We start from the raw sequence: 26,861 nt of genomic DNA on the forward strand, positions 1-26,861 counted from the left end.
TTGGTGCTGGATGCCCAATCACTTGGATCTCTACTTTCAGCTCTTCACCATTCTTGACAGTAACTGTGTTGAAAGTTATCTCGAGTTTTGGCTTAATAGCATTTTCTTCATCTGCGACAGGGCCAGGTTGGACCTCCAGGCTGCGTTCTCCGCTCTCCACAGAAGTGGCAGGTTGACCTGCTGCAAAAAGATCAAATAAGCAGAACATTAAATGACATCTCTGTGTATGGTCAGACAATTATACTTGGGTAAGGGTTATATCGATCTATGTTACTTTTTAAAGCGTTTGAGTTAACATATTAAACTGTCTATCAGTACTGGTTTATTTGATCTTTTAACTTAATTTACACAGTATATGCATATTATATACAGTACTGTGCAAACGTTTTAGGCAAGTGTGAAAAAAGGCTGTAAACTAAGAATCCTTTAAACAGTTTAAAAATATTAATAATAATTGTAAGCATTTGGAATTTGAAATATCTGGCTGTAGCAGAAGGCAGCTGTTCTCCGAACGGCTGCAGAGCAGTACAATAATGAGTGTCTGCAGGAGTTAGAAAAACGTGTTCTTTAATTCAAAGTTGTTGAAGGAAGAATACAATAGAAAATTATCTATTTCAAGCTTATATTTATACAAAGCCATAGTTTTATTAAAGTAAATTGAGTAGGCAGGATATGCATGATCATGAACATGGATTCATGTCTGTTCAGAAGAACTTCCCAAAGAAGAATGCTAACTTCGTTATTATAGGAAATATGCATTTATCTGATTGGTCCATATTTGTTGCAGTGTGATCCATGGTTGTATTGGACGAAAAGCTGGCTCGTCTTTTTGGTCCAATGCATGAGGCAGTGGCCTGTTCTATGCGGAAAAAGAAGGGTGCTATTGTCTGCTACTTTAGTTGTAGCCAGCATCATGAGATGCTGATCATGTTTTATCTGACCTTCTCTTGAAATAGTTACTTTAATGCCTCTTCTGTGCTGAGAGAAATGTAATTCTCCCAAGGCTATTATCCCACATATCTATCATGTAAAGCTATGACTGTCAGAAATTAAAGTAACTGATTATATATTTGCTTACTAGTTAATTATAATGGTTATTTCTTATTATATCAAAGTAAAGGTTAATATTACAAGATCAGTTTTACGAAATTAATATTAGAAAATTGATTTTCCTAACACAGGCAACAGTGAACCATGGTGGAGGTTCCTTGCAAGTTTCTGCAAAGGTGAAGAATTGGTCAGGATTAATGGTGTCCTCAATGCTGAGAACGGTAGATGGATGTACCTGGGTCCCACTGGTTTCTGCCAATTCTGAGCTGATGGCACTGCTGGATTTAGATTTCATTCACTGCATTTTGTTAATTTATGAAAATAAACTATTAGAATGCTTTCAAAAATACAAGTTTTTAGTTTACAGCATTTTCTCACACCTGCCTTAAACGTTTGCACAGTACTTGAAACTGTGTGTGTGTGTGTGTGTGTGTGTGTGTGTGTGTGTGTGTGTGTGTGTGTGTGTGTGTGTGTGTGTGTGTGTGTGTGTGTGTGTGTGTGTGTGTCTGTGTGTGTGTGTGTGTCAATTTCTTGCTAACATAACTTATCTGCATCACATGTCCGAAGCATTTAGGCATGTAGACCTGGACAGGACAACTTATTGAATTTGAAACCGAGCAACACAATGGGGAAGAAAGTGAATTTAAGTGACTTTGAACATGGCGATGTTGATGATGCCAAACGGGCTAGTCTGAGTATTTCAGAAATTGCTGATCAACTGGGATGTTCACACAACCAACCATAGGGTTTACAGAGAATGGCCAGAAAAGAAAAACATATCCTGTGAGCAGCATCTGTGTGGACGAAAATGCCTTGTTGATGTCAGAGGTCAGAGGAGGATGGGCAGACTGTTTCGAGCTGAGAGAAATGCAACAGTAACTCAAATAACCACTCAATACAACCAGGGTATGTAGAATACCATCTCTGAACGCACAACATGACCATCCTTGAAGCAGATGGGCTATGGCGGCAGAAGACCCGACCGGGTGCCACTCCTGTCACCTAAGAACAGGAAACTGAGGCTAAAATTTGTACAGGCTCATCAAAATTGGACAATAGAAGATTGAAAAAATCTTGCCTGGTCTGAAGAGTCTCAATTTCAGTTGCGAAGTTCAAATGGTAGTGTCAGAATTTGGCATAAACAACATGAAAGCATCGATCAATCCTGCCATGCACCATCAACCATGCCTCGTTCCACGTCACTTAAACCCCCTTTTTTCCATTCTGATGCTCGGTTTTCACTTCAGCACATAGTCTTGATCACAAATGCATTGATTTGCTGCCATGTGATGATTAGTGGCTGATTAGCTATTTGTTTTTACAAGCAATGAACAGGTGTACCTAATATAGTGGCCGGTGAGTGTGTGTTTTTTATATATATACTGTATATTGTAGTGCTTTTACATAATTCACCTATGGAACTGAAGTTCCGGGGTTCCGGGGGAACTGTTATGACTGGGGGAATTTCCTGTTTTGTCTTGTTGGCGTTTTGAGACTATCAAGAGTTTACTGTCTGCTCCGTTGTTGTTACTCGACAAGTGTATTAATGTCATTAAAGCAGTTAGCTCCGTCTTTTGACACTCCGCCTCCGACTCCCGTCTCTACACGCCACATTGGTGACCCCGACGTCAGTCCCGCTGAAGATTCCGAGACTGATTTGAATATCGATCGCAACAGCATGGCGCTTTCCATCGTTCTCAAACTGCCGAAGTTCTGGGAGACGTCCGCGGCAACGTGGTTCGCACAGGCAGAGGCTCAGTTCACCCTCCGTGGGATTACAGATGATGCCACACGCTATTACCACGTCGTCTCAGCACTGGAGAGCTCCACTGCAGCCAGGGCAGTAAGCTTTATTACATCTCCTCCTGCCCAAAATAAATATGCAGGGCTCAAGGCTTACCTCCTCAAAATCTTTGAACTGTCACGATCGGAAAGAGCCCGGCGTCTTCTTGCCATTCAAGGCCTGGGGGACAGCAAACCCTCCGAACATATGGAAATGATGTTAAACCTGCTGGGCACGGAGGTACCAAATTTCCTTTTCTTCGAACTCTTCCTGCGACACATGCCACCACACGTCCAGACAGCGCTCGCGAATACATCCATCACGGAGCCACGGGCTCTGGCAGAGGAGGCAGACAGGTTCTTTCTGGCCACCCAGCGTTTCGCCCCGGATGTGCTGGCCCCGACACGCAGTTACACTCGTCCGGGCAGCAGCGCTCCCCTTGGCGGAGGACACGCGTCCACCGACAGCCTTACCGCTGCGGGCTTATGCTATTTCCATGCACGTTTCGGAGCCAAGGCAAAAAGGTGCCGCTCTCCGTGCACTTTCAACGCGGCGGGAAACGCCAAGGCCTGCGCTCAGTAGTGGCCGTGAGCGCAGGCACAAAGGGCCGGCTGCTGTTCATCGTGGACACCCTCTCCAGGCGTAAATTCCTTTGCGACACCGGTGCACAGAGGAGCGTGGTGCCGGCTACGGTGGACGACGCCGCCGGCGGGTTGCACGGCCCTCCCTTAACATCTGCCAACGACACCCCGATCCGAACGTATGGCACGAAGTCTGTGGATTTATGTTTTGGAGGTCAACGGTTCACATGGGATTTTGTTACAGCCGACGTCTCCTTCCCCCTCCTCGGCGCAGATTTTCTGTGCGCACACGGGCTGCTGGTTGATGTCAAGAACGAGCGCCTGGTGGACGCATTGACCTTCTCCTCGTTCGCATGTGTCTGCGATGAGGGGACATACGACGGCCTTTCTAGCTCGCTCTCTGAGGGTGACAAGTACCAGCGGCTGCTCAGAGAGTTCTCTAGCCTGCTGCAACCAACCTTCTCGTCCACGTCGACGAAACACGGTGTGGAGCACCATATTGAGACGAAAGGGCCCCCCGTCCATGCCAGGGCCCGACGGCTCGCTCCGGAGAGACTGGCGGTTGCTAAGGCTGAATTCGCCAACATGGAGCGCCTGGGCATCATTCGCCGTTCCGACAGTCCGTGGTCCTCGCCACTCCACATGGTTCCGAAGCAGGATGGCGGCTGGCGCCCATGTGGAGACTACCGCCGCCTAAATGACGCCACCACGCCCGACCGCTATCCAGTGCCCCATATTCAGGACTTCTCCGTGCATCTGGCGGGGAAGCTCCTGTTTTCCAAAGTCGACCTTGTGCGGGGCTACCACCAGGTTCCGGTGCACCCTGCGGATGTCCCGAAGACAGCTGTGGTCACTCCGTTTGGGTTGTTTGAGTTCCTCAGGATGCCATTCGGCCTGAAAAACGCGGCCCAGTCCTTCCAGCGGCTGATGGACTCGGCGCTGAGGGACATGCCTTTCATCTTCGTCTACTTGGACGATGTCCTGGTCGCCAGTTCCTCGGAGGAGGAGCACCTCACACACCTCCGGGCCCTCTTCACAAGGCTCGACCGCCACGGCTTGATCATTACCCGGCGAAGTGTGTTTTTGGGGTGCCGTCCATCCAGTTCCTCGGGCACCTCATCAACAGGGATGGTGCCGTCCCCCTTCCGTCGAAGGTGGAGGCTGTTTCCAACTTTCCCCGCCCACGTTCGGCCCGGGGGCTTCGGGAGTTCCTGGGGATGGTCACCTTCTATCACCGATTCATACACCGGGCGGCCCACACTATGCGCCCGCTGTATGAGGCCCTCAAGGACAAGACGCCCGGCCAAGACGTCGACTGGACTGCAGAGAGGGACAGAGCGTTCGAGGACACTAAGACTGCATTGAGCCGGGCCGCATTGTTGGTCCACCCGTTGCCCGGAGCTCAGGTGGCCCTCACAACCGACGCGTCCGACTACGCGGTTGGCGCGGTGTTAGAGCAGTGGGACGGTGGCGCCTGGCAACCGCTCGCCTTTTTCAGCCGCCAGCTGGTACCCCGGGAGCGCAAATACAGTACTTTCGACAGGGAACTGCTCGGCGTCTGGCTGGCAATCCGTCATTTCCGCTTCGCCCTGGAGGGCCGTCAGTTTACGGTTTTTGTGGACCACAAACCCCTCACGTTCTCCATGTCCAAGGTAGCCGAGCCGTGGTCCGCCCGCCAACAGCGCCAGCTGTCATTCATCTCTGAGTATACCACGGACATCCGGCACATCGCTGGCAAATCCAACGTGGTCGCGGATTGCCTCTCCAGAGTGATCGTCGGCGCGGTGCAGCTGGGTCTCGACTACTCGCGTATGAGTGCGGAACAGGCTACGGACCACGGTTTTCAGTCCCTCAAAGACTCGGACACCGGGCTGCGCCTGGAAAAAGTGGCGATCGGCGACTCAGGGGTCAGGTTATGGTGTGACCTCTCCACCGGCCAGCCCAGGCCACTGGTCCCTGCCGGCTGGCAGCGGGCTGTTTTCGAGGCAATACACGGCTTGTCCCATCCCGGTAGGAGGGCGTCCGTGAGGCTGGTCTCTCAGAAGTTTGTCTGGAAAGGACTGAAGAAGGACGTACGGGCCTGGGTCGACTCGTGTGTGTCCTGTCAGCGTGCAAAAGTGCACCGCCACACCAAGGCCCCGTTGGAGCCTTTCGTCGTCCCTGTTAGGAGGTTCGACCATGTCAACATCGACCTGGTGGGGCCACTCCCCCCTTCGCATGGTTTCACCCACCTCCTCACGATGGTGGACAGGACGACGCGTTGGCCTGAAGCTGTGCCACTCACCTCGACATCGTCTTCCGATGTGGCCCGTGCGTTTATCGGCACATGGGTCGCGCGCTTTGGGACACCTTCGGACCTCTCCTCCGACCGGGGTGCACAGTTTACCTCGGAGATCTGGAATGTGGTTGCTAAGGATCTGGGGGTTAAACTGCATCGCACTACCGCATACCATCCTCAGGCTAATGGTTTGTGCGAGCGGTTCCATCGCTCCATGAAGGCGGCCTTGCGTGCCAGTTTGACGGACGGCAACTGGTTGGACAAACTTCCCTGGGTGATGCTGGGGCTCCGGACGGCGCCTAAGGAGGACCTGCAGTCCTCGTCTGCCGAGTTAGTCTACGGTCAGGTGCTGCGAGTTCCAGGGGATTTCATTCCGAACGCCACAACACCCTGGTCGGCGGCCAGGCAGCGGTCCTCTCTGCTGGAGGTCGCCAAGCAGTTCGCACCCGTCCCCACTTCGCAGCACTGCACCCCCGTTTCCCTGGTGCCACCCAATCTGCACACGGCGGAGTTTGTGTTCATCCGCCACGACGCCCACCGTGGACCGTTGCGCCCCCCCTATGACGGGCCGTTTAGGGTCTTGCGACACGGGGATAAGAGCCTGGTCGTGGACGTCGGTGGTAGGCCCGAGACTGTCTCTGTCGACAGGATCAAGCCTGCCCACGTGGACATTTCCAGACCGTTGGAGTTGGCCCAGGCTCCGCGCCGTGGACGCCCCCCGTTGCCACGCCCCGCTGGGCTCCCTGCCGCCTTGTCGGTGCCGTTGCCGCCCAGTCCTGGGCTTGGTCCTGCCGCACCCACCACGCCCCTCCCCTCTTCGGCCCCTGCCACTCGTTCTAGTCGCGGCCGGGCCATCGTGCCTTTCCGGCGCGGGGACTTTGACTATGGGTGAATTCTGGGGGGGCTTGTGTAGTGCTTTTACATAATTCACCTATGGAACTGAAGTTCCGGGGTTCCGGGGGAACTGTTATGACTGGGGGAATTTCCTGTTTTGTCTTGTTGGCGTTTTGAGACTATCAAGAGTTTACTGTCTGCTCCGTTGTTGTTACTCGACAAGTGTATTAATGTCATTAAAGCAGTTAGCTCCGTCTTTTGACACTCCGCCTCCGACTCCCGTCTGTACACGCCACAATATATATATATATATTTATATATATAAATTGATGAGTTCTTCACTGTTTGTTCCACACAGGATTGTTGTATTGAAATGTATGTTTTAGACATTTTTAAACATGATTTGATTTCAATTTAAGGAAACAACCAACCACTAGACTACACAATGATATGAATGCATGACATACCTTGAACAATGACTTTGACTGGTGGCTTGGAATCATTTGCTGTGAGATCTGCATCAGTATCTGGTGTCACATTTATATTTAGAGCGTGAGCATTGTCTTCTTTCTCCCCCGTCTACAAAATAGAACGGCAAAACACTTTCAGAGAATATGACATTAAAAACAAGATAATATATTTAGGGCAGGCAATACATTTCTTTTTTCCTTATTTTAAATGTTTTCTTTGTTAGAAGACTTAGGTTATGTATGTTGATGTTTGGTTGTTTGGAAATACACTGTAGCTTTTTGACCACCTTAGAAATGTCTCTGGTTTAATCATAATAGTATTTTGAAAAAACTAACCTTAGCGTTTTAAGCAAGCTTTCTCATACATCGGCTGTTATAGTGAGTTGTAGTAATAGAAACTCTTGATGGTGTTTAAAATAACTAGGGGCATGGCACACCAGACTGCCATCTGTTATACCGAACATTTAAAGCTCTATTTATTATCTCACTCTAAATGCTCTCATACATTTTCAACCATTTCAATATAGTAAGAAACATGAGGAAATCAGTAATTAAATAGTTATTCACAGGTGCCTTCGACTCTTTATGTAGCCTACTATATTTAAGTAACTTAAAATATTATGCTTTAGATGTAGGCCTATTACATTTTAAAACACAACTGTACTTACTTCATTGTTGCTGGCTTCCATCCCTTCTCTTACTTGTCCTTATTTGTGTTTGAGAAATGAAATGTGAATTCAAAAATCAGCTAGTTCAGTGTTATGCTTAGTTCAGATATAGCAACTGCGGAGAACCCCAAAACTCTTTGGCAGACATACAGCTCTGCCAATCACTGCCTGCTTTATCGCCAAAAGCATGCAGTGACAAAAATAACCATGGTGTCTGATTGGCCAGCTGCTGCTCATTCTTTCAAAGTTAGTTGAGCCTACATGAGTCAACCAACAGTTGCTCAACAGTAAAATATTGCACACATTCTATTCCAGTTACCAACGGGGTTGCCATAAGGCTTCACAGCTTGTATATTGTCTAAATACCGTTGTGGGTGTGTATTGGGGGTTGGTTGAGTTAGTAATTTACTTTAATGTACTATTAGTAGGCTATTGGTGCAATCAGGCAGTGCAGTGGACCTGTCTTGCAGGGATTTGCCCTCAATTTTTACTCAATATTTAACATAAATGTTTGTTAATAAATCCTAGACCCAGCCTATAGAAGTCTTCTTTTGTTATGCTGAGAGTGTACACTATCAGTGTTTGTAGGGAATTATGTTCCTGATATTTCTAATAATAGGCTTCCATTTTACCAACCTATCAAAATGCACACAAATGCGTAGCCTACATATAACGACACCACTGTTAACAGGAATTTGTAGATTTTAATAATGAGGCAAATGCGAGATTTTTCAAATATACATTTTTTTACAGGAACATTTATTCTGAAAAGAATAGCCGGAAATACATAAATAAACACCGACGAAGAAGAGCACGTCAGTCACTGTTTGCCATGTATGTATGTCCATGCTGTTTGCTAACGCTGGCTAGCAAACAAGAACTCCACAGAGGCACAAACCCCCACCGGTTCTAGGCATTATCACAGTCTGACTCTTAATTGATGGTAGGGAACAAGTGCTAAAAACGATGTGTGAATGTGTGCATTCAATCTCCTTTTGGTTTCATGACACTGACTTTAACACGCGGATATAGAGCCGAACAAAAGGTGATTGTTTAATTCAATCATGCGAGTGCAAAAAATACATTGCCTATCTTGGTTGTTTTAAAATATTGATGTAAGTGTATCCCAGCTTTAAACCGCTGGCTTTGTACGATATAGAGTTTGCTATTTACTTTCTGTCATAGTCCCTCGGTCTGAAGGAATGTTGCTCATTCATTGGAAATGAAATGTAGGCTAGCAATTATGAGTTAGCGAGGGAATTATTTGGCAACTTTTAAGGTGATTTAATAATATCGTCAGCCTATAGCTTTGGGAAGTTGTAATGGGCATTGTTCACTATTTCATTTAACTGGCTATACAGCCTAATTAACCAATTCAACAATAAAATGAAGGGCAGACAAATTATATAGTTTATTTGCAGCCCTAAAAATGTCCTCAGGCTCTGCATGTTTACCCTTCGCATGTTTACCGTGCTCTCTCTGTCTGATGATTCAGCAGGGTGATGCCTGACTCACCTACCACAATCAACCCTTTTGTCATATTGCATGCCTCTCTGCCTCTCTGTTCACCAGCAGATCCAACCATGCCTCTCCAGTTTGCGTATAGCAACCAGGACTTTGTCACAGATGTGCATCGGACCGGTGGAAACATTCCTGTGACGGCATCACCACCATCAAAGTTTGACGCAACTATTAAAGCTGGCTGGACAGACAGGATGAACAGGGGACTCTTCCGCTACCATCTGGGTGATTTAGAAACTATTGTCCTGCCCGGCACGCATGGCTATGTGGCCCAGCTGAATATTCAAAGAGGAACAGAGAGGAGAAAACCTCAAGAGATACTGAGCATTCATCAGGAGTTCAGTGCCAAGCAGTTTAATTTCAACAAGGTCAACCCAGATGAAATCATCTTCGATATGAAAAAGGACTCTGTGGGAGCAAATGAAAAGGGACATGTGGTTGAACCCTGCAGGATGGTTGTGCTGATCAACGTCAGCCCTTTGGAGTTTGGACATTGTCTCTTTGTTCCAGATCCGTCCTGCTGTTTCCCACAGGTCCTGACGACATTCGCTATCCAGGCTGCTATTGAATCTGTGCTCCTTAGCTCTGACCCTGGCTACCGTATGGGCTTCAACAGTCTCGGAGCGTTTGCGTCTGTCAATCATTTACACCTCCATGGGTATTACCTGGACCAAGAGCTGAAGATAGAATCTATGCCAGTCAAGGCGCTGGTTCCTGAGAAGGGGTTTTATCTCTTCTTGGACTTTCCCGGAGGCTTTCTGTTTTACACTGAATCACAGGCGGTGGAGGAAGTAGCCAGAGCCATCTGTCAGGTAACAGATTTTCTGGTGGACGGTAATATTGCTCACAACCTGTTCTTGACCAGAGGATGTCCCCCATGTGATCGCACACAGAACAAGAAAGATCACCTATCAAGAAAAGGTGTTCGTATTGCTTTGTGGCCCAGGATTTCGTGCTTCGGTGCCAAGGAGGAGTCTGCCTTCAATGTTGCTCTTTGTGAGCTTGCTGGACATTTACCATTTAAGAACCAGAAGGACTATGAGCTCACTACTGAGAAAGATGTCATGGGTATCATCCAGAGGTATCTTCTGCCTGGTGCAGAGTTTCACACATTGGAACAGCAGCTTACTCATCATTTGATCGATGTATAACGTATGGACAACAAAGCTTTGTTACACCCTGTGTGGAGTTCCAATCCGTGAGACTTTTGAAGTTCAAATTCTCAACTATGTTAAGGTTTTTGGTGAGTATCTTCACACTGGATTATACTGGGAGCTATACTGAATATCTTTTCATGCATTTGTGCATGAAATTTGCATTCAAATATATAATGAACCCTCAATGTGCAAGAATTTGCCTTTCCATTAAAATATATATCAATGAGAATAACTAATGGACTAATGTGTGTGTCATTTAAAAAACTGGTTTTAAATGAAATGCCAAAAGGATTTTACCTAAAAAAAAATTTTAAAATTATTTTCTATATTGTGAGTTTCAGTTGAAGATGTGAGCAAGTCATTGGCAATAAATAAACCTTTTCCCAACGTGCACTTATCCTCGTCAAAGGGCAGGGTCATCACAAGTATAATTAATGACACTGTCAATGTCTCTATTCTTACTCTGTTGGGCTCTCATTCACACTAAATCACGTGCATTGACGGAAATGGGAACAGACCCATCATAGATGTTATAAATCAAACCAGTGCTTTTCCTACAAAGGCCGGTCAGAATATGTTGTTATGGAAAAAAGCCCTATGACGTAATGTTTATTGACAAAGTAACTGAAGGGACATGGAGGTACAGTTCAAAAAAAGTCCAAGGCAATGGGAAACAAAATCTCTAATTCAAGGCATTGTTTTGTAGTGTGTAGAGTCACTCCTGTTTCCCTTTTTTTTTTATCTGGTACGATAATTGAATACACTTTTGAAACACCAGTTGGGCCACCGTGGTAGTTGGGGTTTCAGCAAGATATTGTTGAGGTTGACTATACTTTTCTAATTTCTCTTTCATGTTGAAAAGCACAGGCGTAAATTATTAAATGATTGATTGCCAATTTCTATTGCTTCACTTTTATAGTCCTGTTGTTGTGCGTGCTTGATCTGTGACATTGATATGCTTTTCCTGCTATGACAAGTCAAAAAAACACAGAAAAAAAGGCCTATAAACCAGGGTAATTCACCTTACTCACTATAAGGACATGTAGCAGTTCCTGTTGGGTTGTGTAAGCGCAGCCACCACTTTTTTTTAATGTTCATTGACAATTGCTGCTTGAAGCAGTTTTGTTCTCTCTATCTAAAATAATGCCTAAATTCTGGCATGCACTTTAAATGGATGGAGCACCTTTTTGGGGACAACATGTTTTCACTTGACAAAAAAAGAAATACACCTTTTAATAGGGGTAATAACTGTTTGACTGAAAACAGACAATTTCAGGGCCATCATCCCAGGGTTAGTCAGCCAGTGAATGGATACTCACACCATCCCTTAAATGTCACCTCATACATACACTATGTTCATTGTGTTTGTTTGACATGACACATCCATCTAAATAAATCTGTTAAAGGGCGTTATAATAAGCTCAAAAATCTTACGTATCTTTCTCTTAATGGTGATATAATGGTGGTGGCTTTGGTCAGTATTTTAAAGATAAAGGGGTAAATAAGATGGTTACTGTTAAGGGTCAGGTAGGCAGACATGGATCTGAACAAAAGACAAGAATTTTTTCACGCAAAATACAGGACAATACAGTGTAAACTGGGTTGACAATCTGTCGGTGTCTGGTTTGAGCCAGGTTTAAGTAGACTGATGATAGGGTGATACATTACAGCTATGGAGACCAGCCCCAACTCCACACACTGACTCCAGCTCTGTTATCAGACACATATGCGTGAACACACACAGACAGGGAGGCAGAGGGCATCTGCAATTCACTGAAAAATAAGAATTGTCTATATTTTATTGTTTACCATTAATAATTAGGCTACATTTAGGCATATTTAACAGAATCCAGCATTAACCATGGAATATGTATATATAGTCTTCTCTTTTATTGGTTTAAGTAGTTGAAGTTTGGTCCACTTGCCATTGCTAGTTTCACCTAAGGGTATGAGGGAAATATTAAACATGACCTTTAGAAGCTGTTTGCTCAAGTCATGTGTATTTTACCTTCATGACGCAAACAGGTGCAGGACATGCCCTTCCGTATTGTCATTACTATTTACATGTGGCAGTATGTGTGTATACATTCAACCCTTCACCACTGTCAATGTAAGGTAGTTCAAACTGAGCTGAGAAATGGTTACTCTACTATAAACACTGTTAAGTCTTGTGACACAAAGGAGTCATGTCCAGTTAGGCCTTACAGCAAATAGACAAACACATACAATACAAACACATTTATATTAAGGACAATATTTACACTGAAGCATCACTTTTGTTCACATTGGGTAACACTTTACAATAAGGTAGACAAAATTGTAGTACCTACTACATAGGGTTTTTTTTTTGTGCTACCTAACACAGGTTTTTTTTTGTTGTGCTACCTAACACATAGGTTTTTTTTTGTGTTACCTACTACATAGGTTTTTTTTTGTGTGCTACCTAACACATAGGTTTTTTTTTGTGCTACCTAACACAGGTTTTTTTTTGTGTGTTACCTACTACATATGTTTTTTTTTGTGCTACCTAACACATAGGTTTTTTTTGTGCTATAGACACATAGGTTTTTTTTTGTGCTACCTAACACAGATTTTTTTTTGTTGTGCTACCTAACACAGATTTTTTTTTGTTGTGCTACCTAACACAGATTTTTTTTGTTGTGCTACCTAACACATAGGTTTTTGTTTTTTGTTGTGCTACCTACTACATAAGTTTTTTTTTGTGCAAACGTTCACCCCCCCCATGAAAAAAGTGTCTGCTATGGGATATTTAGGATTCGGGTACGGTGACGTTGAAGAGATAGAAGTGTTTAAAACTTGGAAACGTATAGTCACGTGGCGACCGGTGGCCGCACACACCCAGTCTATCAACACATGAGACATCGCAGAGAAAAGTCTAATTATTGCATGAGAGTGAAGGGCCAAGCACGTTAAGTTTAAAGACACTGCTACTGTCTTTGCATTTTGGAGGAATGCATTTATTTTCATGGGGGGAAAAACGTATTTTTTTTTATTACATTTTTTAAACCATCATTTTTATTATTTTGAAAACAGTATGCCTATAGGCTACTAGCCTACAAGCTTTATTTTATATATTTTCAATGATTCTTAATATGTGCATGTTTTAAATTGAGATATATGGGTTTCAAAACCTGTAAAGTAACGTTTAATGTAATTTATAATCTAATTTAGTTACTTTTAACATCAAGTAATCAGTAAAGTAACTAAGTTACTATTTTAAGGAGTAACTAGTAATCAGTATCGGATTACTTTTTCAAAGTAACTGTGGCAACACTGCCTACTACATAGGTTTTTCACTGTGGCAACACTGCCTACTACATAGGTTTTTCTTTTGTGGGCTACCTAACATAAGATTCACCATCCTGACGTATCTTAGGCTGCAGTTTAGAGAATGAACCTATGCAAAAAAAACGTATGTAGTAGGTAACACACCAAAAAAAAAAACCTATGTGTAAGGTAGCACACAAAAAAAACTATGTGTTAGGTAGCACAAAAAAAAACTTATGTAGTAGGTAACACACCAAAAAAAAACCCTATGTGTTAGGTAGCACACCAAAAAAAGCCCTATGTAGTAGGTAACACAAAAAAAACCTGTTAGGTAGCACAACAAAAAAAAACTATGTGTTAGGTAGCACAAAAAAAACTTATGTAGTAGGTAACACACCAAAAAAAACCCTATGTGTTAGATAGCACAAAAAAAACTTATGTAGTAGGTAACACCAAAAAAAAACCTATGTGTTAGGTAGCACAACAAAAAAAAAACCTATGTGTTAGGTAGCACAAAAAAAACCTATGTAGTAGGTAACACAAAAAAACCTATGTAGTAGGTAACACATATCTATGTAGTAGGTAAAGTGTTACCAACTTCTTAATGTAGAACCCACAGCCTGTTAGCTTAGCTTAGTTTAGCATAACAACTAGAAGCAATTGATGAACAGGTTTGCATATGACCAATAAAAGCCGCCCACACCTGCACCTCTTAAACTAACGTATTATCACTGTAGGCTACATCTCAAGTAAAGACTGGATATAGCCAGGCATGCTCTTTTCCCCCTGCTTTCTGTCTTTATGCTTAGCTAAGATAACCAGCTACTGGCATTTGTGCAACAATTTAAAGCCACAGTCTTTGGCAATACAATTCTTGAGTTTCTCAGGCTCCCTTCAACAATGCAACGTAAAAGACAGAAAAGAGAGAAAAATGTTAGGAGAAACACACAAGTGAAGAGAGCCAACTGAGACCTAAATAAATTGTTGAGAGCGATGATGTAGCGATAAGTTGTAATATAGAAATAGAAAATAGAATGTAAAAGAAAAATACATGTTTGAAATAGAATAATATAGCCTGCATTGAATAGGATTTACATGGAATAGAGTACTGTACATGGAATATAATGCTGTACATGGGGTAGGATACTGTGAAATATAAATACACATTTGCAATATGTACAGATGAAAATGATAAGTTATGAGAGATTGACAATAAAAACAGATTAAAAACTAGCCCTAACATAAACAGGTATTTAGTCAATGTAAACAGATAGGCATGTTGAATCAGATGTTAGCTGTGGGACATGCAGTATTCAACATTCCTATGGCCTGTGGTAGGCCAATGAGCGTGGTGGTGTGGGACCAGAATCACATGGTTACGACAAAGTAGTGAATCTGGTGGGTTGCCGTTACAACACCTTCACAGCAAGGACCTCCTCAACTTCCGACCATGATGTTTATTACTATAAGACAGCGTATTTTCCTCTTTTACTGAACTGGGATGTTTAAATGACTCAAGTTTAATACAATCATTACAATAATACCACTAATTTTTTATATTATACAAAAATGTCATGTGTTCACAATTCTTCAAGCACATACACTCAAAAACACCCTAAAGAAAAGGTTCAAATGTCTAAAGACAAATCAAGTCAAGGTTATTTTTTACAATTTGCCTGTAAAATCTGTGTATATACTATAGTATATATAGTATACCATCCTTGAACCCTGTAGCTACCGCAGTTGACCTTGTCAAACCTGTTGTGCATCTTTCTAAAGGGGCCCAGCATGGAAACGCATTATTTACAGTTAATGCTCCAAGGATCAGCTACTGCCAAGGAGATGAGAACAACTCTGACTCGTAGTAAGAAACGTAAAACTGTGAGAACAGTAGAAGCACATCTCTGTATTTACTGTAGGGACAATCTTAACATGATGCGCAAAAATTTTTACCTTCTTTCGACATGCAAAGATTGTTATTGTAAAGGGAGGAGGATCCAAGAAATGTCATATCCCTGCTGTTGTTGACAACCTCGTGTAACCTAACCAGACTTGTGTAACCATCACAAACAACAGAACATCGGCAAGTGCCATTTTTACATTATGTGCTCATTTATATAATTCAAAATGTCTGGAAAAAGATACTATATAGATTTATTCTAAAGCATTAATAACAATGTAGCATTGCTCTCACTTGTAACTAAGAGGTTTCCAGAGGGGTCAGTTTCAAGTGAGTGCAGTAGCAGAGGGAGTGACGGTGGGAGTGTTCTCCTATCGATGCAAGCACTCATCTTTATTCACTTGTGTCCAAGATGCTCGTGGCTATTGAAAGTGTCTGTCCCTTTGGCAGAAGACGGCTTGGCTGAGCAATTTAGCAGCTCTTAAACCCTTAATTTTTTAATCATTTCTATTACATTTTATTTTATTGTTCATTTAATAGTTTTTTTCTTTTAACAGAAGATCAAAAATAACAGGGAACAATGGGCTGTTGTCAAAGCTTCAGGGAATTGTGTGACCGTACAAAAGATACTAACGTTCGTCTCAGTCTTCCAGCCGTTTGCTTTGTGTGGCAAATTGCGATGATCATCCTGTTTGGGGTTTTTATTCGTTACGATGAAGAGTCTGACCCACACTGGATAGAGCACAGGAAAGCTCATAATATATCGAGTGACATTGAGAACGACTTCTACTTCAGATATCCAAGTGAGTGACTTTGTTTTCTGATCCAAACTCTCTTTTCCCCTCTTCTAATATCTCAAGCATCTCTTCTATTTTTTTTAACTTGTTTTCTTGTTTTACAAATTTGTCTTCATGCTATAGAATAAAAATGTAGGTCTTGATGCATCCATTTAGCTTTCTGTTTAATTGTATCAGTATTTGTCTGGAAATAAATTATAGATTAAAATTATACACTTTATCTTATACTTTTTTTTCTACTTGAATTACCAGGTTGATGATAGTTCCTGTGTTCCCCTTAGGCTTTTCTTTACAATTGTCATGTGGAGGCTTACCTTCTTCAGTTTAATTTTTGGTCATATAGGTTCACCACAATATGGGTTTGTTTGTGTGAGTGTATTGTATGGGTGTGGTTGTACTGTACACTACACTTCCAAGGGTGTCGGTGTCAGGCTAATCATGAAGCCATCTCATACAGTAGGTGGTTTAGGATATCAGATGATAAATGTAATTCTTGACACTGTTTGTTGTCCTAAAGTCACATGTCACTGTCCTGGACCTTATAAATGGAGGACAGTCTGAAGCCTTTTCTCTTTGTTAGGCTTAAAAAATACTATACTTTTACATAATTTTATAGTAGGGGAGAACGGGGTAATCTGAGCCACTTTTTACATTTGCTCCCCTCTAAGCGAGCTAAAATGATTTATCACTCAAATTTACACATTTTCCATTAATTCAGGATGTTTCCTAGAAATGGGCATTAGCAGAATTTTTTCAAGACAAAGGGCAGTGAAAATATGATTGTTTTAAAAAAAGTTGTCATGTGGCTCACTTTACCCCAGCTGTGGGGTAAACTGATCCACTTACTTTTTCCACTCTGAAACTACCATAACAACACATATTGTAACAGTAAGAATCCTGAAAGCTAGCCACACATTCCAGAACTAATGTCAGACTAGTAAAAGAATGGTGGGGTTTGGTCAATTAAGCAAAGCAAATTTTCTAAACACTTGAAAGTAACTCTGAACAAAATCAAATACAACATATTATAATTCAAAAGGTTTTAATAAGATTCAAATGAAAGATAGAACCAGTTAGATTAGAACACAGTCTGGGGGTCAGAACACAGGACCCTTAGAGCCAGCTAGTGTCTGGGGGTCAAAGCATAGGAAAATCAGAACCAGCGAGAACAGCCTGGCACTCAGAACACAGGAGAAGACCCAATTGGATTATAACATCAGCCTGTCATACTCTACAACTAGGCCTACTCTACATTCCAGCCCTGAAGGTTACAGGGAAAGACGAGAAGGTGCTCTTTCCGTGTGGTTGCCCCAGATCGTCTTCCTGGTGTATTTCCTTGGCATGATGGCTTTTCAACAATGTGTATGACATTAAAATAAAACATATGTCATGTAATATTACATTAAAATATGTTTAAGACTAAACTTAACTTGTGCCTCATGGTGGGGGAAAGTGAGACAGTGGCTCACTTTCCCCCACAGCATTTGGCTCACTTTCCCCCACCACCACAATTTGAGAAAAAACTACCTTTCTTAGCATTTTAGGCTAATCTTCAGTTATCAGCATCACATGGTTTCATATGTTGGTAGTTCATCAACACGTATGATAGAAGATTTTCTACGTGAATACATTTGCTTTGGCACAACAGTTGATTAAGTTGACAGCAAGAAAATGTACTTTTACATGCAAAATACCTATTTTGGTGAAAAAAACATGCTTACCACAGCACCATGAGGTCCTCTCTTTCAGGGCCATGGGGAAATGAGAGGGGCTTGAAAACATATATCTCACATGATCACAAATGTTTTCCGTTGCCTAGATACAGGGGGTGGCTCACATTACCCGATGCCTCAGATTCCCCCGTTCTCCCCTATATACTATTTATTGCAAAATACTCTATGGAAAACGATACTGTTTCACAGCTCAGTGGGAATCTATTGTGTCCTGAGGTGTGTCCGATGGGAACAGTGTTGTGTTGTAAATTATACTGGCTGGTTCATGTATCCACACACTTGGTTATAGCAGATACAGTATAAACTTACTGCCTCACAAAGAAGAGACATCCTTTTCCAAAATGGTTAAAATAATAACATTTTTAACACATTAAGCTCTTTGTGTGTGTGTTTGTGTGTGTGTGTTTGTGTGTGTGTGTGTGTGTGTGTGTGTGTGTGTGTGTGTGTGTGTGTGTGTGTGTGTGTGTGTGTGTGTGTGTGTGTGTGTGTGTGTGTGTGTGTATGCCACTGTGATGGCATGTTGTGCAAGCAAATTGTGTTTATGCAGGTTCTCCACTTGCATAACAATTCATTCCAAAATGTGTACTTGATTTACTTTAAAAAAATCATATGTTATATGAAAAAAACTATTTGCTGAATTAACAATGCGATGATTACACCATTAGATAAAATAATTATTAATATATGATTGAATACATTAATATATGATCGAATACAAAAAAGTGTTTCCTCTTTGGCATCATATAATGTGATTTTCTTTCATATTGGAACACATATTGCAAAGAGCAGAGAAATGAGCCAATCTTGGATAATGATAATAGTCTAATAGAGGAAACACCTAAACAAGGAAGAGGAATGGGGGGATAATGTGAACACAGAATGAAAAATTTCTTACATTAATTTGGCTAGTTTTTTGCAGAATCCTTGTTTAGTTTGATTTGATAAATTCATATCACCCTCTCTTCCAATTTTATGAAGCACATTTTCTTACTTTCCTTCATCAACTATTCATTCTTACAAGAGGTCTATCCCTGTGATAGACAGCTGTCCAACAGTTCCGAAAAATAGCTTTCCAGCCCCCCTTTCATGCAGTGTCTGTGGAGAAAAGGGCACTCTACAAGTGAGAATATAGCAACTCTATACACCTAAAGGGCTACCGATAACTTAACAACACAGTAATGCCTTCCCTCTTCTAATCATTGTGCCAGTTCCCATCACCCTCCTCATTTCGCCCTTCCTCTGTCTTTGCCCTGTAGGTTTCCAGGACGTCCATGTGATGATCTTTGTTGGGTTTGGCTTCCTAATGACATTTCTTAAGAAGTACAGCTTCGGTGCCGTGGGTTTCAACTTCCTCATCGCGGCCTTCGGAATCCAATGGGCACTGCTGATGCAAGGCTGGTTCCACTCACTGGGCACTGATGGAAAGATCAGAATTGGAGTTGAAAGGTATTTGTTCAGTTGTATTCCCAATAAGTCAAAAGGGTCCCATCATCTTAGATTACTAAAAGGTAATGGTAACGTAACACCAACAATATAACCCCACGGCTCAGTGGTTGGCCTAACCCTCTCAAGCAAGTGATGTTTATTCAACTCTGATTTAATTTCTGGGAAACATGTCTTAGCATGGTTTCTCTAGAAGAGACAAGGATACACAGTGAGGTGAAGAAACCAGTCTGACTGACACGTTCCCATAAATATATCTCATCAAAGGCGTTTTCATGTTTGTGGACAGGTTTGAAATGAAAGAGAAACTCCGGCTAATGAGATGGGTGATACTATTGAAGTGCAAGTCACTGTGTATACTGTCCACAGATATGATCCACAGATGTCAAATGATCTCTGGTTGCATTGTTTGTCCACTACACTTCTACAACGTACTTTGACTTTTCCCCCCTCCTCAGCATGATCAATGCTGACTTCTGTGTGGCGGGCTGCTTAATTGCCTACGGAGCAGTACTTGGTAAAGTCAGCCCAGTCCAACTGCTGGTTATGACTCTGTTTGGCGTCACGTTGTTTGCTGTGGAGGAATATATCATCCTGAGTCTTATACATGTGAGTTGAAACAATCTTTTTGTATATATATAGTAGCTCTCCTGCATAAATACAACAGAAGAGATGTTGTCACAACTCAATGACCACACCAAATGAGGGTCAGATGTAGTTCTCATTTTGTGTTTCATGGTTCAGGTGTCTGAACATCAGCAGATGCCAAAATCAAATGCCAAAATCCTGTGACATACAGATGGGCGCATGGTTTCTCGCTTATGTTATGTCACTTATGTCACTTTGCACAAAGTAACAATTTAGTACCTTTGTAACCTCATAGTAATTTACAACATAAGATGAGCTTAGAGTATAATTCTAATGATCAAAACAACCATCTGAGATTTTCTTCTTCCACTAATAGGATTTCTAATGTCATTTAATATCCGATTCATCATCAAAATAATCATGAAATCGCCTTCACATGTTTTGTTGGATTTAAAATTAAATCCAACAAATAACTTACTAAATAAAAAAACAATAACCTTACATTTATTCTGAAAATTGTGACACTTCTCCAGGAGTAACCCCTGGTGATCGATCGTATCACCTATATCATATGAAGTAAGGGTAACCTAGCAAATGCCCTCTTAACATCCCTGTAGCTTTGTTCTACTACTTCTAATGCTAACATGGTCTTCCTGAAGGCCAGAGATGCTGGAGGCTCCATGGTGATCCACACATTTGGAGCTTATTACGGTCTCTCCATCTCGTGGATGCTCTATCGGCCCAACCTTCACCAGAGCGGTCGTCTGCAGGGCTCTGTTTACCACTCAGATGTCTTTGCTATGATTGGTGGGCCATGATTTTATTATAACATAACGATTTCAACATTCACAATACTTCCTATTATACTGATCTGTAAACCTCCACCCTGCTTTCTGCCTATAGGCACCCTCTTCCTGTGGATGTTCTGGCCCAGCTTCAACTCAGCCATCACAGACCATGGGGATGGGCAGCACAGAGCCGCCATGAACACCTACCTGGCTCTGGCCTCAACTGTGCTCACCACTGTAGCCATTTCAAGCCTCTTCCAGAAGCACGGAAAAGTAGACATGGTGACCACCAGCACTGTCTGTTTTCTGTTTGTCAGTCACCACCACTGTCATTTATGTAGGATGGACATGATTAGGATAATATAGAATAGTTATCTGTCAAGTGAAAGTATTAAAAGTACTGAAATAGCCTTTTAAAATTGTCAAACCATGACATAGTTGACTTGTGCCCCACCTGAAAAATCTTAATTTTGCCCTGAAGTGAAGCGGTGTGTACTATTGTTTTGACACATTAAACACATCATTCGGGTAACATTTGTGTGTGTTACCGCACATCTCTCAGGTTCACATCCAGAACTCCACCCTTGCTGGAGGTGTTGCGGTAGGAACTGCAGCAGAGTTCATGCTGATGCCATACGGGTCTCTGATCGTAGGATTCTGCTGTGGTATCATCTCCACGCTGGGATATGTCTATCTCACGGTATGGTATTTATCTGGTTCATTGTGTACTAGCTATGATTAGATTACTCAAAGATTTCCCCATGGATTTATTTACTGATTAGTTCAAACTACATTGTCTGCTAATAGCTAATAACTGTAAGTGGCTATCTTCGTATCCTCATACAAAGTCAAACTGAGTTAATTTTTTTTAACTCCTGCGTCTTTTAGCCGTTCATGGAGAAGCACCTGAAGATCCAGGACACATGTGGTATCCATAACTTGCATGCCATGCCAGGAGTTATAGGCGCCATTGTGGGAGCCATTACTGCTGCAGCGGCATCAGAGTCGGTTTATGGCCACGAAGGGTGAGTGGTCGTTGCTTAGAAATAGGAAAACCAGCGGCCAGTGGTTATAATAGCTATAACTTTTTAATGTAACTGATAGAAGACTACCAGGAAGCAATGAAGGGTCGAAAAAAGAAAGCAGTATACAATTATTTGTATTTTTGTGGCCAACTATGATTATTTGTTATAAAAGAACAACTTAACAGTAACAACTCATTTGTTTTTTGTATAGGCTTATTAACACCTTTGACTTTGAGGGTGATTTCAAAGACATGACACCCTCAAAGCAGGGTGGTCACCAGGCTGCAGGCCTCTGCGTAGCTCTTTGCTTTGGTATAGGCGGAGGCATCCTTGTCGGTAAGGAATAACCACTGCAACCACCCATCAGCTCAGAAATATATGAAGGCCTAAATAACTATGACAAATACTGTGTCTGAATAAGATGGCTGTGTTTACAAAACAAGGATGATGGACTGTGTGTTGGTTTAATGACTATTTGTTTTCCTCACAGGTTGTATTTTAAGATTACCTATCTGGGGAGATCCTGCAGATGACAATTGCTTTGATGATGATCCCTACTGGGAGGTGAGAGAAAATTCTTTGCAGCCATAAAGAGGCATTTTACAGTTTGAAATAGAAATATGAATATCAAATTACTATTATCTCATAGACTACATTATTTTTAGTGGTTTTGATTGAGTTGTGTTTTTATAATGTTTGTCAAATCCACTTGAGTTTAAATGCCTTTGGAGACGCATCCTTTCTGGTCACAATGCCGAATCTCAACTTTGAATTATCAGAAGAATTTAAGTTTTTTTTTTTTAAACCGGCCAATCAGGTCCAAGACTTTGATTTACAGTCTAGACATGCTATTTTTTGTTTTCCGAGACTCATTCTTCATGTTGGTAGATAGGCTACCATCATTCTGCCACCTCTATTTACAGAGGAACGCTCCATGATTTTCCACTTCATGGTCAAGGGCACACTGCATCCTACATGTTGTTGTTGGTGGATCATGGTTTCATTATTCAATCCCCCTAAATCATTATGATAAAACTCTGATTATTCACAGCTTCCTGAGGAGGAAGAGAGCAGCCAACAGACCCTTCATTACAACAACCACACTCAGGACAAAGACATGTAAGTTTCCTTGTATCTGATCTGAGTGTTCTGGGAGATGTGCCTTATTATTCTCCCACCAAACAGGCCATGCTGGTAGTGGCCTTTTGTTGTTGTGACATGTGTTGCATTCACTCTCCTCTTGATGGCAGCAGATACACATTTGCAGCAACTACATGTGATGTGCCTGACAGAATTCCAACACCATTGTTGGGAATATCTATTCATCGTGTTTCATACAGTATGGACACACAGTCAGCATGTGGAGAGTGTGGCACCACAGAGTCTGTGGCCACTCTATCACTGAGTGTGGGTTAGGTTACGAAATGCTGACACGGACCCCGTGCTCTGAACTTCCCAGGTTAAGTTCAAGGTGCTGTTTGTTGATAGTGGTTTTTCACATGCTCCACTCCTCGAAGTGACCTTGAAGTTCTGCAACTGAAGTCGTGCTTACTGTGGAAATGAAAATGATGCTATTCGGGGGTGAATGAACTGTGGAGTGCAGAAGATTAAAAATGTAAATACATGATAGATTATCTACAGTGTAGAGTGATATTGACTTTAAATGAACATCATCGACAGGCCAAATGTCAATGAATAAAAAAAGTTTATGTTTTTAAAACACAGGACATAAAAGGAAATACAATCATCAAAACCATTACATCCCACTTGTTTTAAGTATTAGATTTGATAATATTTAACTGTATTCTTTTCAAATGTTGTGTTTCTTTTGTTGATGCTTTTTTCAGAGCTGTGTCAAATTTCAACATGGAGTAGCAGAACTGATCCGGATCGATCTGTCTTCATCACACATGGCCTGTTTGTCACTAAATTTGCGACTGCACAGAAATATCACTGTGATCAAATTATTGCTCACCAATCAAAACACATTTTTTTTCATACAATGAATGTATGTCTGTTAACAAGGTTGATTAGCCCTGTTTAATCATAAAATCTTTTTTGTTTGTTTGTCTATAGTGAATATATATGCCAGTGTTGTAAGAGAAGTTTTTTTATTATTATCTGTTAAAATCAATTCATATTTAATCGAACGTATTAAAACTATTATTACATATGTGACATTTTCTTGGATCTATTTGAGTAACTAATCTCATTTCAACACTGAGAGACTACACTTTTACTTTTTAATTTACAACAAAATGTGTTAAAAACAGAACAGAACCACAGGTTCTTATAAAACGGTTGTAAGACAAATATCTAAATCTTTCCCTTTTTCTTTCCTTTTTTAAAAACATTTATTTTGATTTGCACTTTAAAATAGTTTTTCTGCTGGACTTTCACCTGATTTAAATGTCTTTTGTCGATGTGCTGTAACAGACTGCAGTTCAGAATTTTAAGGTGAGTTCATGCTGTCAGCTTATTTGTCAAATGTTTGCATTGTTACGTCTTGTCCTTATGTAACTTGTATCAAATGCATTAAAAAAACAGAACTCAAATGATTTTGTGTGTCTCCATGGAGAACTTTTATAGTGTGATCATGTAATGAGAATGATTTAGCATGTTGATGGATAAAAAAAGAAAGAGCTGAAAAAGAATTAAATAACCACTAATATATCACAACTACAAGAACTATTTAAATAGTATTTAAATATATAAATTATAAACCCTTTATTGAATGTTCATGTACAGCTTATGAATTCTCAATGGGGGGATAAATTAAAGTGTCAGTGGATATTTTTTACCCACTTCCTTCAAATAAGAATTTTGTATCTGACCATTGCACACAGTAGAAGGCAAAAACTGTTTGTTTATGGTAATGTGACATTGAAGATTAATAAAGAATTATTAACAAAGCATTATAATGCATTATATATGTTTATACTATTGTTTAAGAAATTGAATACCACTTAACCCCTTGTAGATACATAATTATGCCTAAGAAGTCATGCGTTTCCTTCATTTAAGAGCCCTTGAGTGTCCCCTTCCCTAGTGGGGTCAGATTGAGGTTGAAGGTCACACCCTTATTGCTCTCTCGAGACACTGTGGTGGCCAAAAACTAACCAGCCTCATCATCATGTCCTCGGGTCAAAAGGTAGCAAAAGGGGCAAGGTCACTGACATGGCTTGCGCACATATGCTGGAGTCAATCATTTTTATATGGTTGATAGAGAGAATTCCTGTGTATTTATACATTGAATATTGACACCTGGGTGGTTATTTGAAGGAGTAGATTTATTCAAAGAAAACAAAACAAAAGGAATGACGCCCAGTTTGTCTACAAATACAGAATATCATGGCCCTATGCAGTTCATTTTAGAACAGTCCTGTCCATCTTCTGGTGACGCCTGTCATTTTCCAAGTTATTGGTGGAACAGCAGCAGTGGCGGGAGCGCCGATGATTCCCACACATGACTAGCTGCTAGGAATCCATCTCCTCCGTCCAGTCCCCTTGCTAACAAAGGCAGGCTTAGTGCTGTTTTCTTTTGTCATCAGTAACGTGTTTGAGTAAAGGAGGTAATGGTGCCACAAGTGCTCCAATTAAACGAGATGCAGCCCTGCTGGGAAGAAAGGCTCCCCCACTGCCCTCGATACCTCCCTCCCTTCCTACCAATACATACATACAGTCACACAAACCGGGCCCCCTTCTCATCCTACCCCCATGCAGTTCCCGCTACAGCTCTGCTCATGTTTATTCATCCGCCACTTAAATAAGGGCAATTGCAGAGGCCTGTTAACAAGAAATCAGAGTTATTTTTATAAATGATACAAGGCCTTCTTCGCCCTCTAAATCCGTGGCAGCCATGTCTGCATGAAGCTGGCCGTTCTTTGGACAAATAGTGACCAAAGATGTGACTTCTGAACACAAACTGTATGTGGGTCAGCACAGAAGAAAGGGTTTAGGGGTTAGGAGGACGAGAGGCGAGATGGAATAAAACTTCGGGAGGCAAGGGGGCATGAAAAGGGGGAGGCACATGTAGGCAAAGAATGAGGCCTCACTTTTCATTACTGACTGACTGCCTGCCATCCAGGCTCAATCATGATCTTTTGATTGACAGGTCGAAGGGAAGCAGAGGGTGGGAACGAGGGTTGCAGGTCGAGGGCTCAGAATAGCCCCACAAAACACGCTCCCATATAGGGGGCTGCTTAGACGCTCATTAATGATAAAGAACATACCAGGAAAAGTGCATTTTCGCCTGCACGCCAGCGACGTTGTTTGTAGGGTCGAGATTAGTTTGTAATCTTCTACACACGAGTGAGGTAAAAACGTATAGAACACTGCAGGGCTAAGTGCTATGTGGGAGGTCGGCTTACACCACCTGGTTGTGGTATTTTGTCTTTTTTTTTTTTTTTGCTCATGTTACCATTTTGAAAACAAGAAAACAAACAACCCAATATGTCTGATTGGGGATTATGTTGCCTTCCAGCATATATTCGTCTCCACGTTTTCTTCTTGCAGTTCACAGATATGTGTCAGTCACTGCAGTAAAACTCCACTGAATCCACTTTACAGTTACGAGGATTTACAGCGGTTAGAGAGGCATTCAGGGATCCATGTTTCCTCCCTTGTTAAGAGGCTAGTAAAAGCCCCTATTGAAAGCAACCACAACTCCATAGAACTGTTCATAAACTATTCAAGCCTTTTACGCTACTTCTCGCTCTCTACTTTCTGTCCATACAGCTTTAGTGTCCCCTAAAGGTTACCTCTCAGCAGGTGCATCTGACTTTACCAAAACCTTTCTGACCATTTCGATGCGGTCTGTCTTTTTTAGAACATGAACCTGGCACTTATTGAGCGCCATATTTTCCCACAATCAGTCCTGTCCTCTTAGTCCTGGAGAAGTTATTAATTCAGCTACCGTTCCTTAAGTACATTTCAGGGGGGACAACCTTATGTTCCA

At 41.9% G+C, this 26,861-nt stretch overlaps 2 protein-coding genes across 3 annotated transcripts; both read left to right on the plus strand.

Annotated features, from left to right (window-relative positions):
* The first annotated feature begins 8,506 nt into the window (after positions 1-8,506).
* gdpgp1 (GDP-D-glucose phosphorylase 1) lies at positions 8,507-10,354 on the plus strand. 2 transcript variants are annotated; one of them, XM_080027419.1, is made up of 2 exons: positions 8,507-8,607; positions 9,240-10,354. In XM_080027419.1, exon 2 carries the CDS (start codon positions 9,248-9,250, stop codon positions 10,334-10,336), a length of 1,089 nt encoding a protein of 362 aa, XP_079883545.1. In that variant the 5' UTR covers positions 8,507-8,607; positions 9,240-9,247; the 3' UTR covers positions 10,337-10,354. The 2 variants fall into 2 exon arrangements, with proteins under 2 accessions (XP_079883545.1, XP_079883546.1); XM_080027420.1 differs by having other exon boundaries at positions 8,554-8,607; positions 9,237-10,354.
* Positions 10,355-16,110: 5,756 nt separating this feature from the next.
* rhcgb (Rh family, C glycoprotein b) lies at positions 16,111-23,779 on the plus strand (the record flags this gene model as incomplete). Its single annotated transcript, XM_080027812.1, has 11 exons — positions 16,111-16,333; positions 19,317-19,506; positions 19,962-20,112; positions 20,751-20,898; positions 20,995-21,161; positions 21,442-21,579; positions 21,768-21,904; positions 22,116-22,240; positions 22,395-22,468; positions 22,956-23,023; positions 23,752-23,779. 11 exons carry the CDS (start codon positions 16,111-16,113, stop codon positions 23,777-23,779), a joined length of 1,449 nt encoding a protein of 482 aa, XP_079883938.1.
* Between the last annotated feature and the right edge of the window lie 3,082 nt (positions 23,780-26,861).

The sequence above is a fragment of the Ammodytes marinus genome (genome assembly GCF_949987685.1).
Source record: "Ammodytes marinus genome assembly, chromosome: 5".
Taxonomy (NCBI): domain Eukaryota; kingdom Metazoa; phylum Chordata; class Actinopteri; order Uranoscopiformes; family Ammodytidae; genus Ammodytes; species Ammodytes marinus.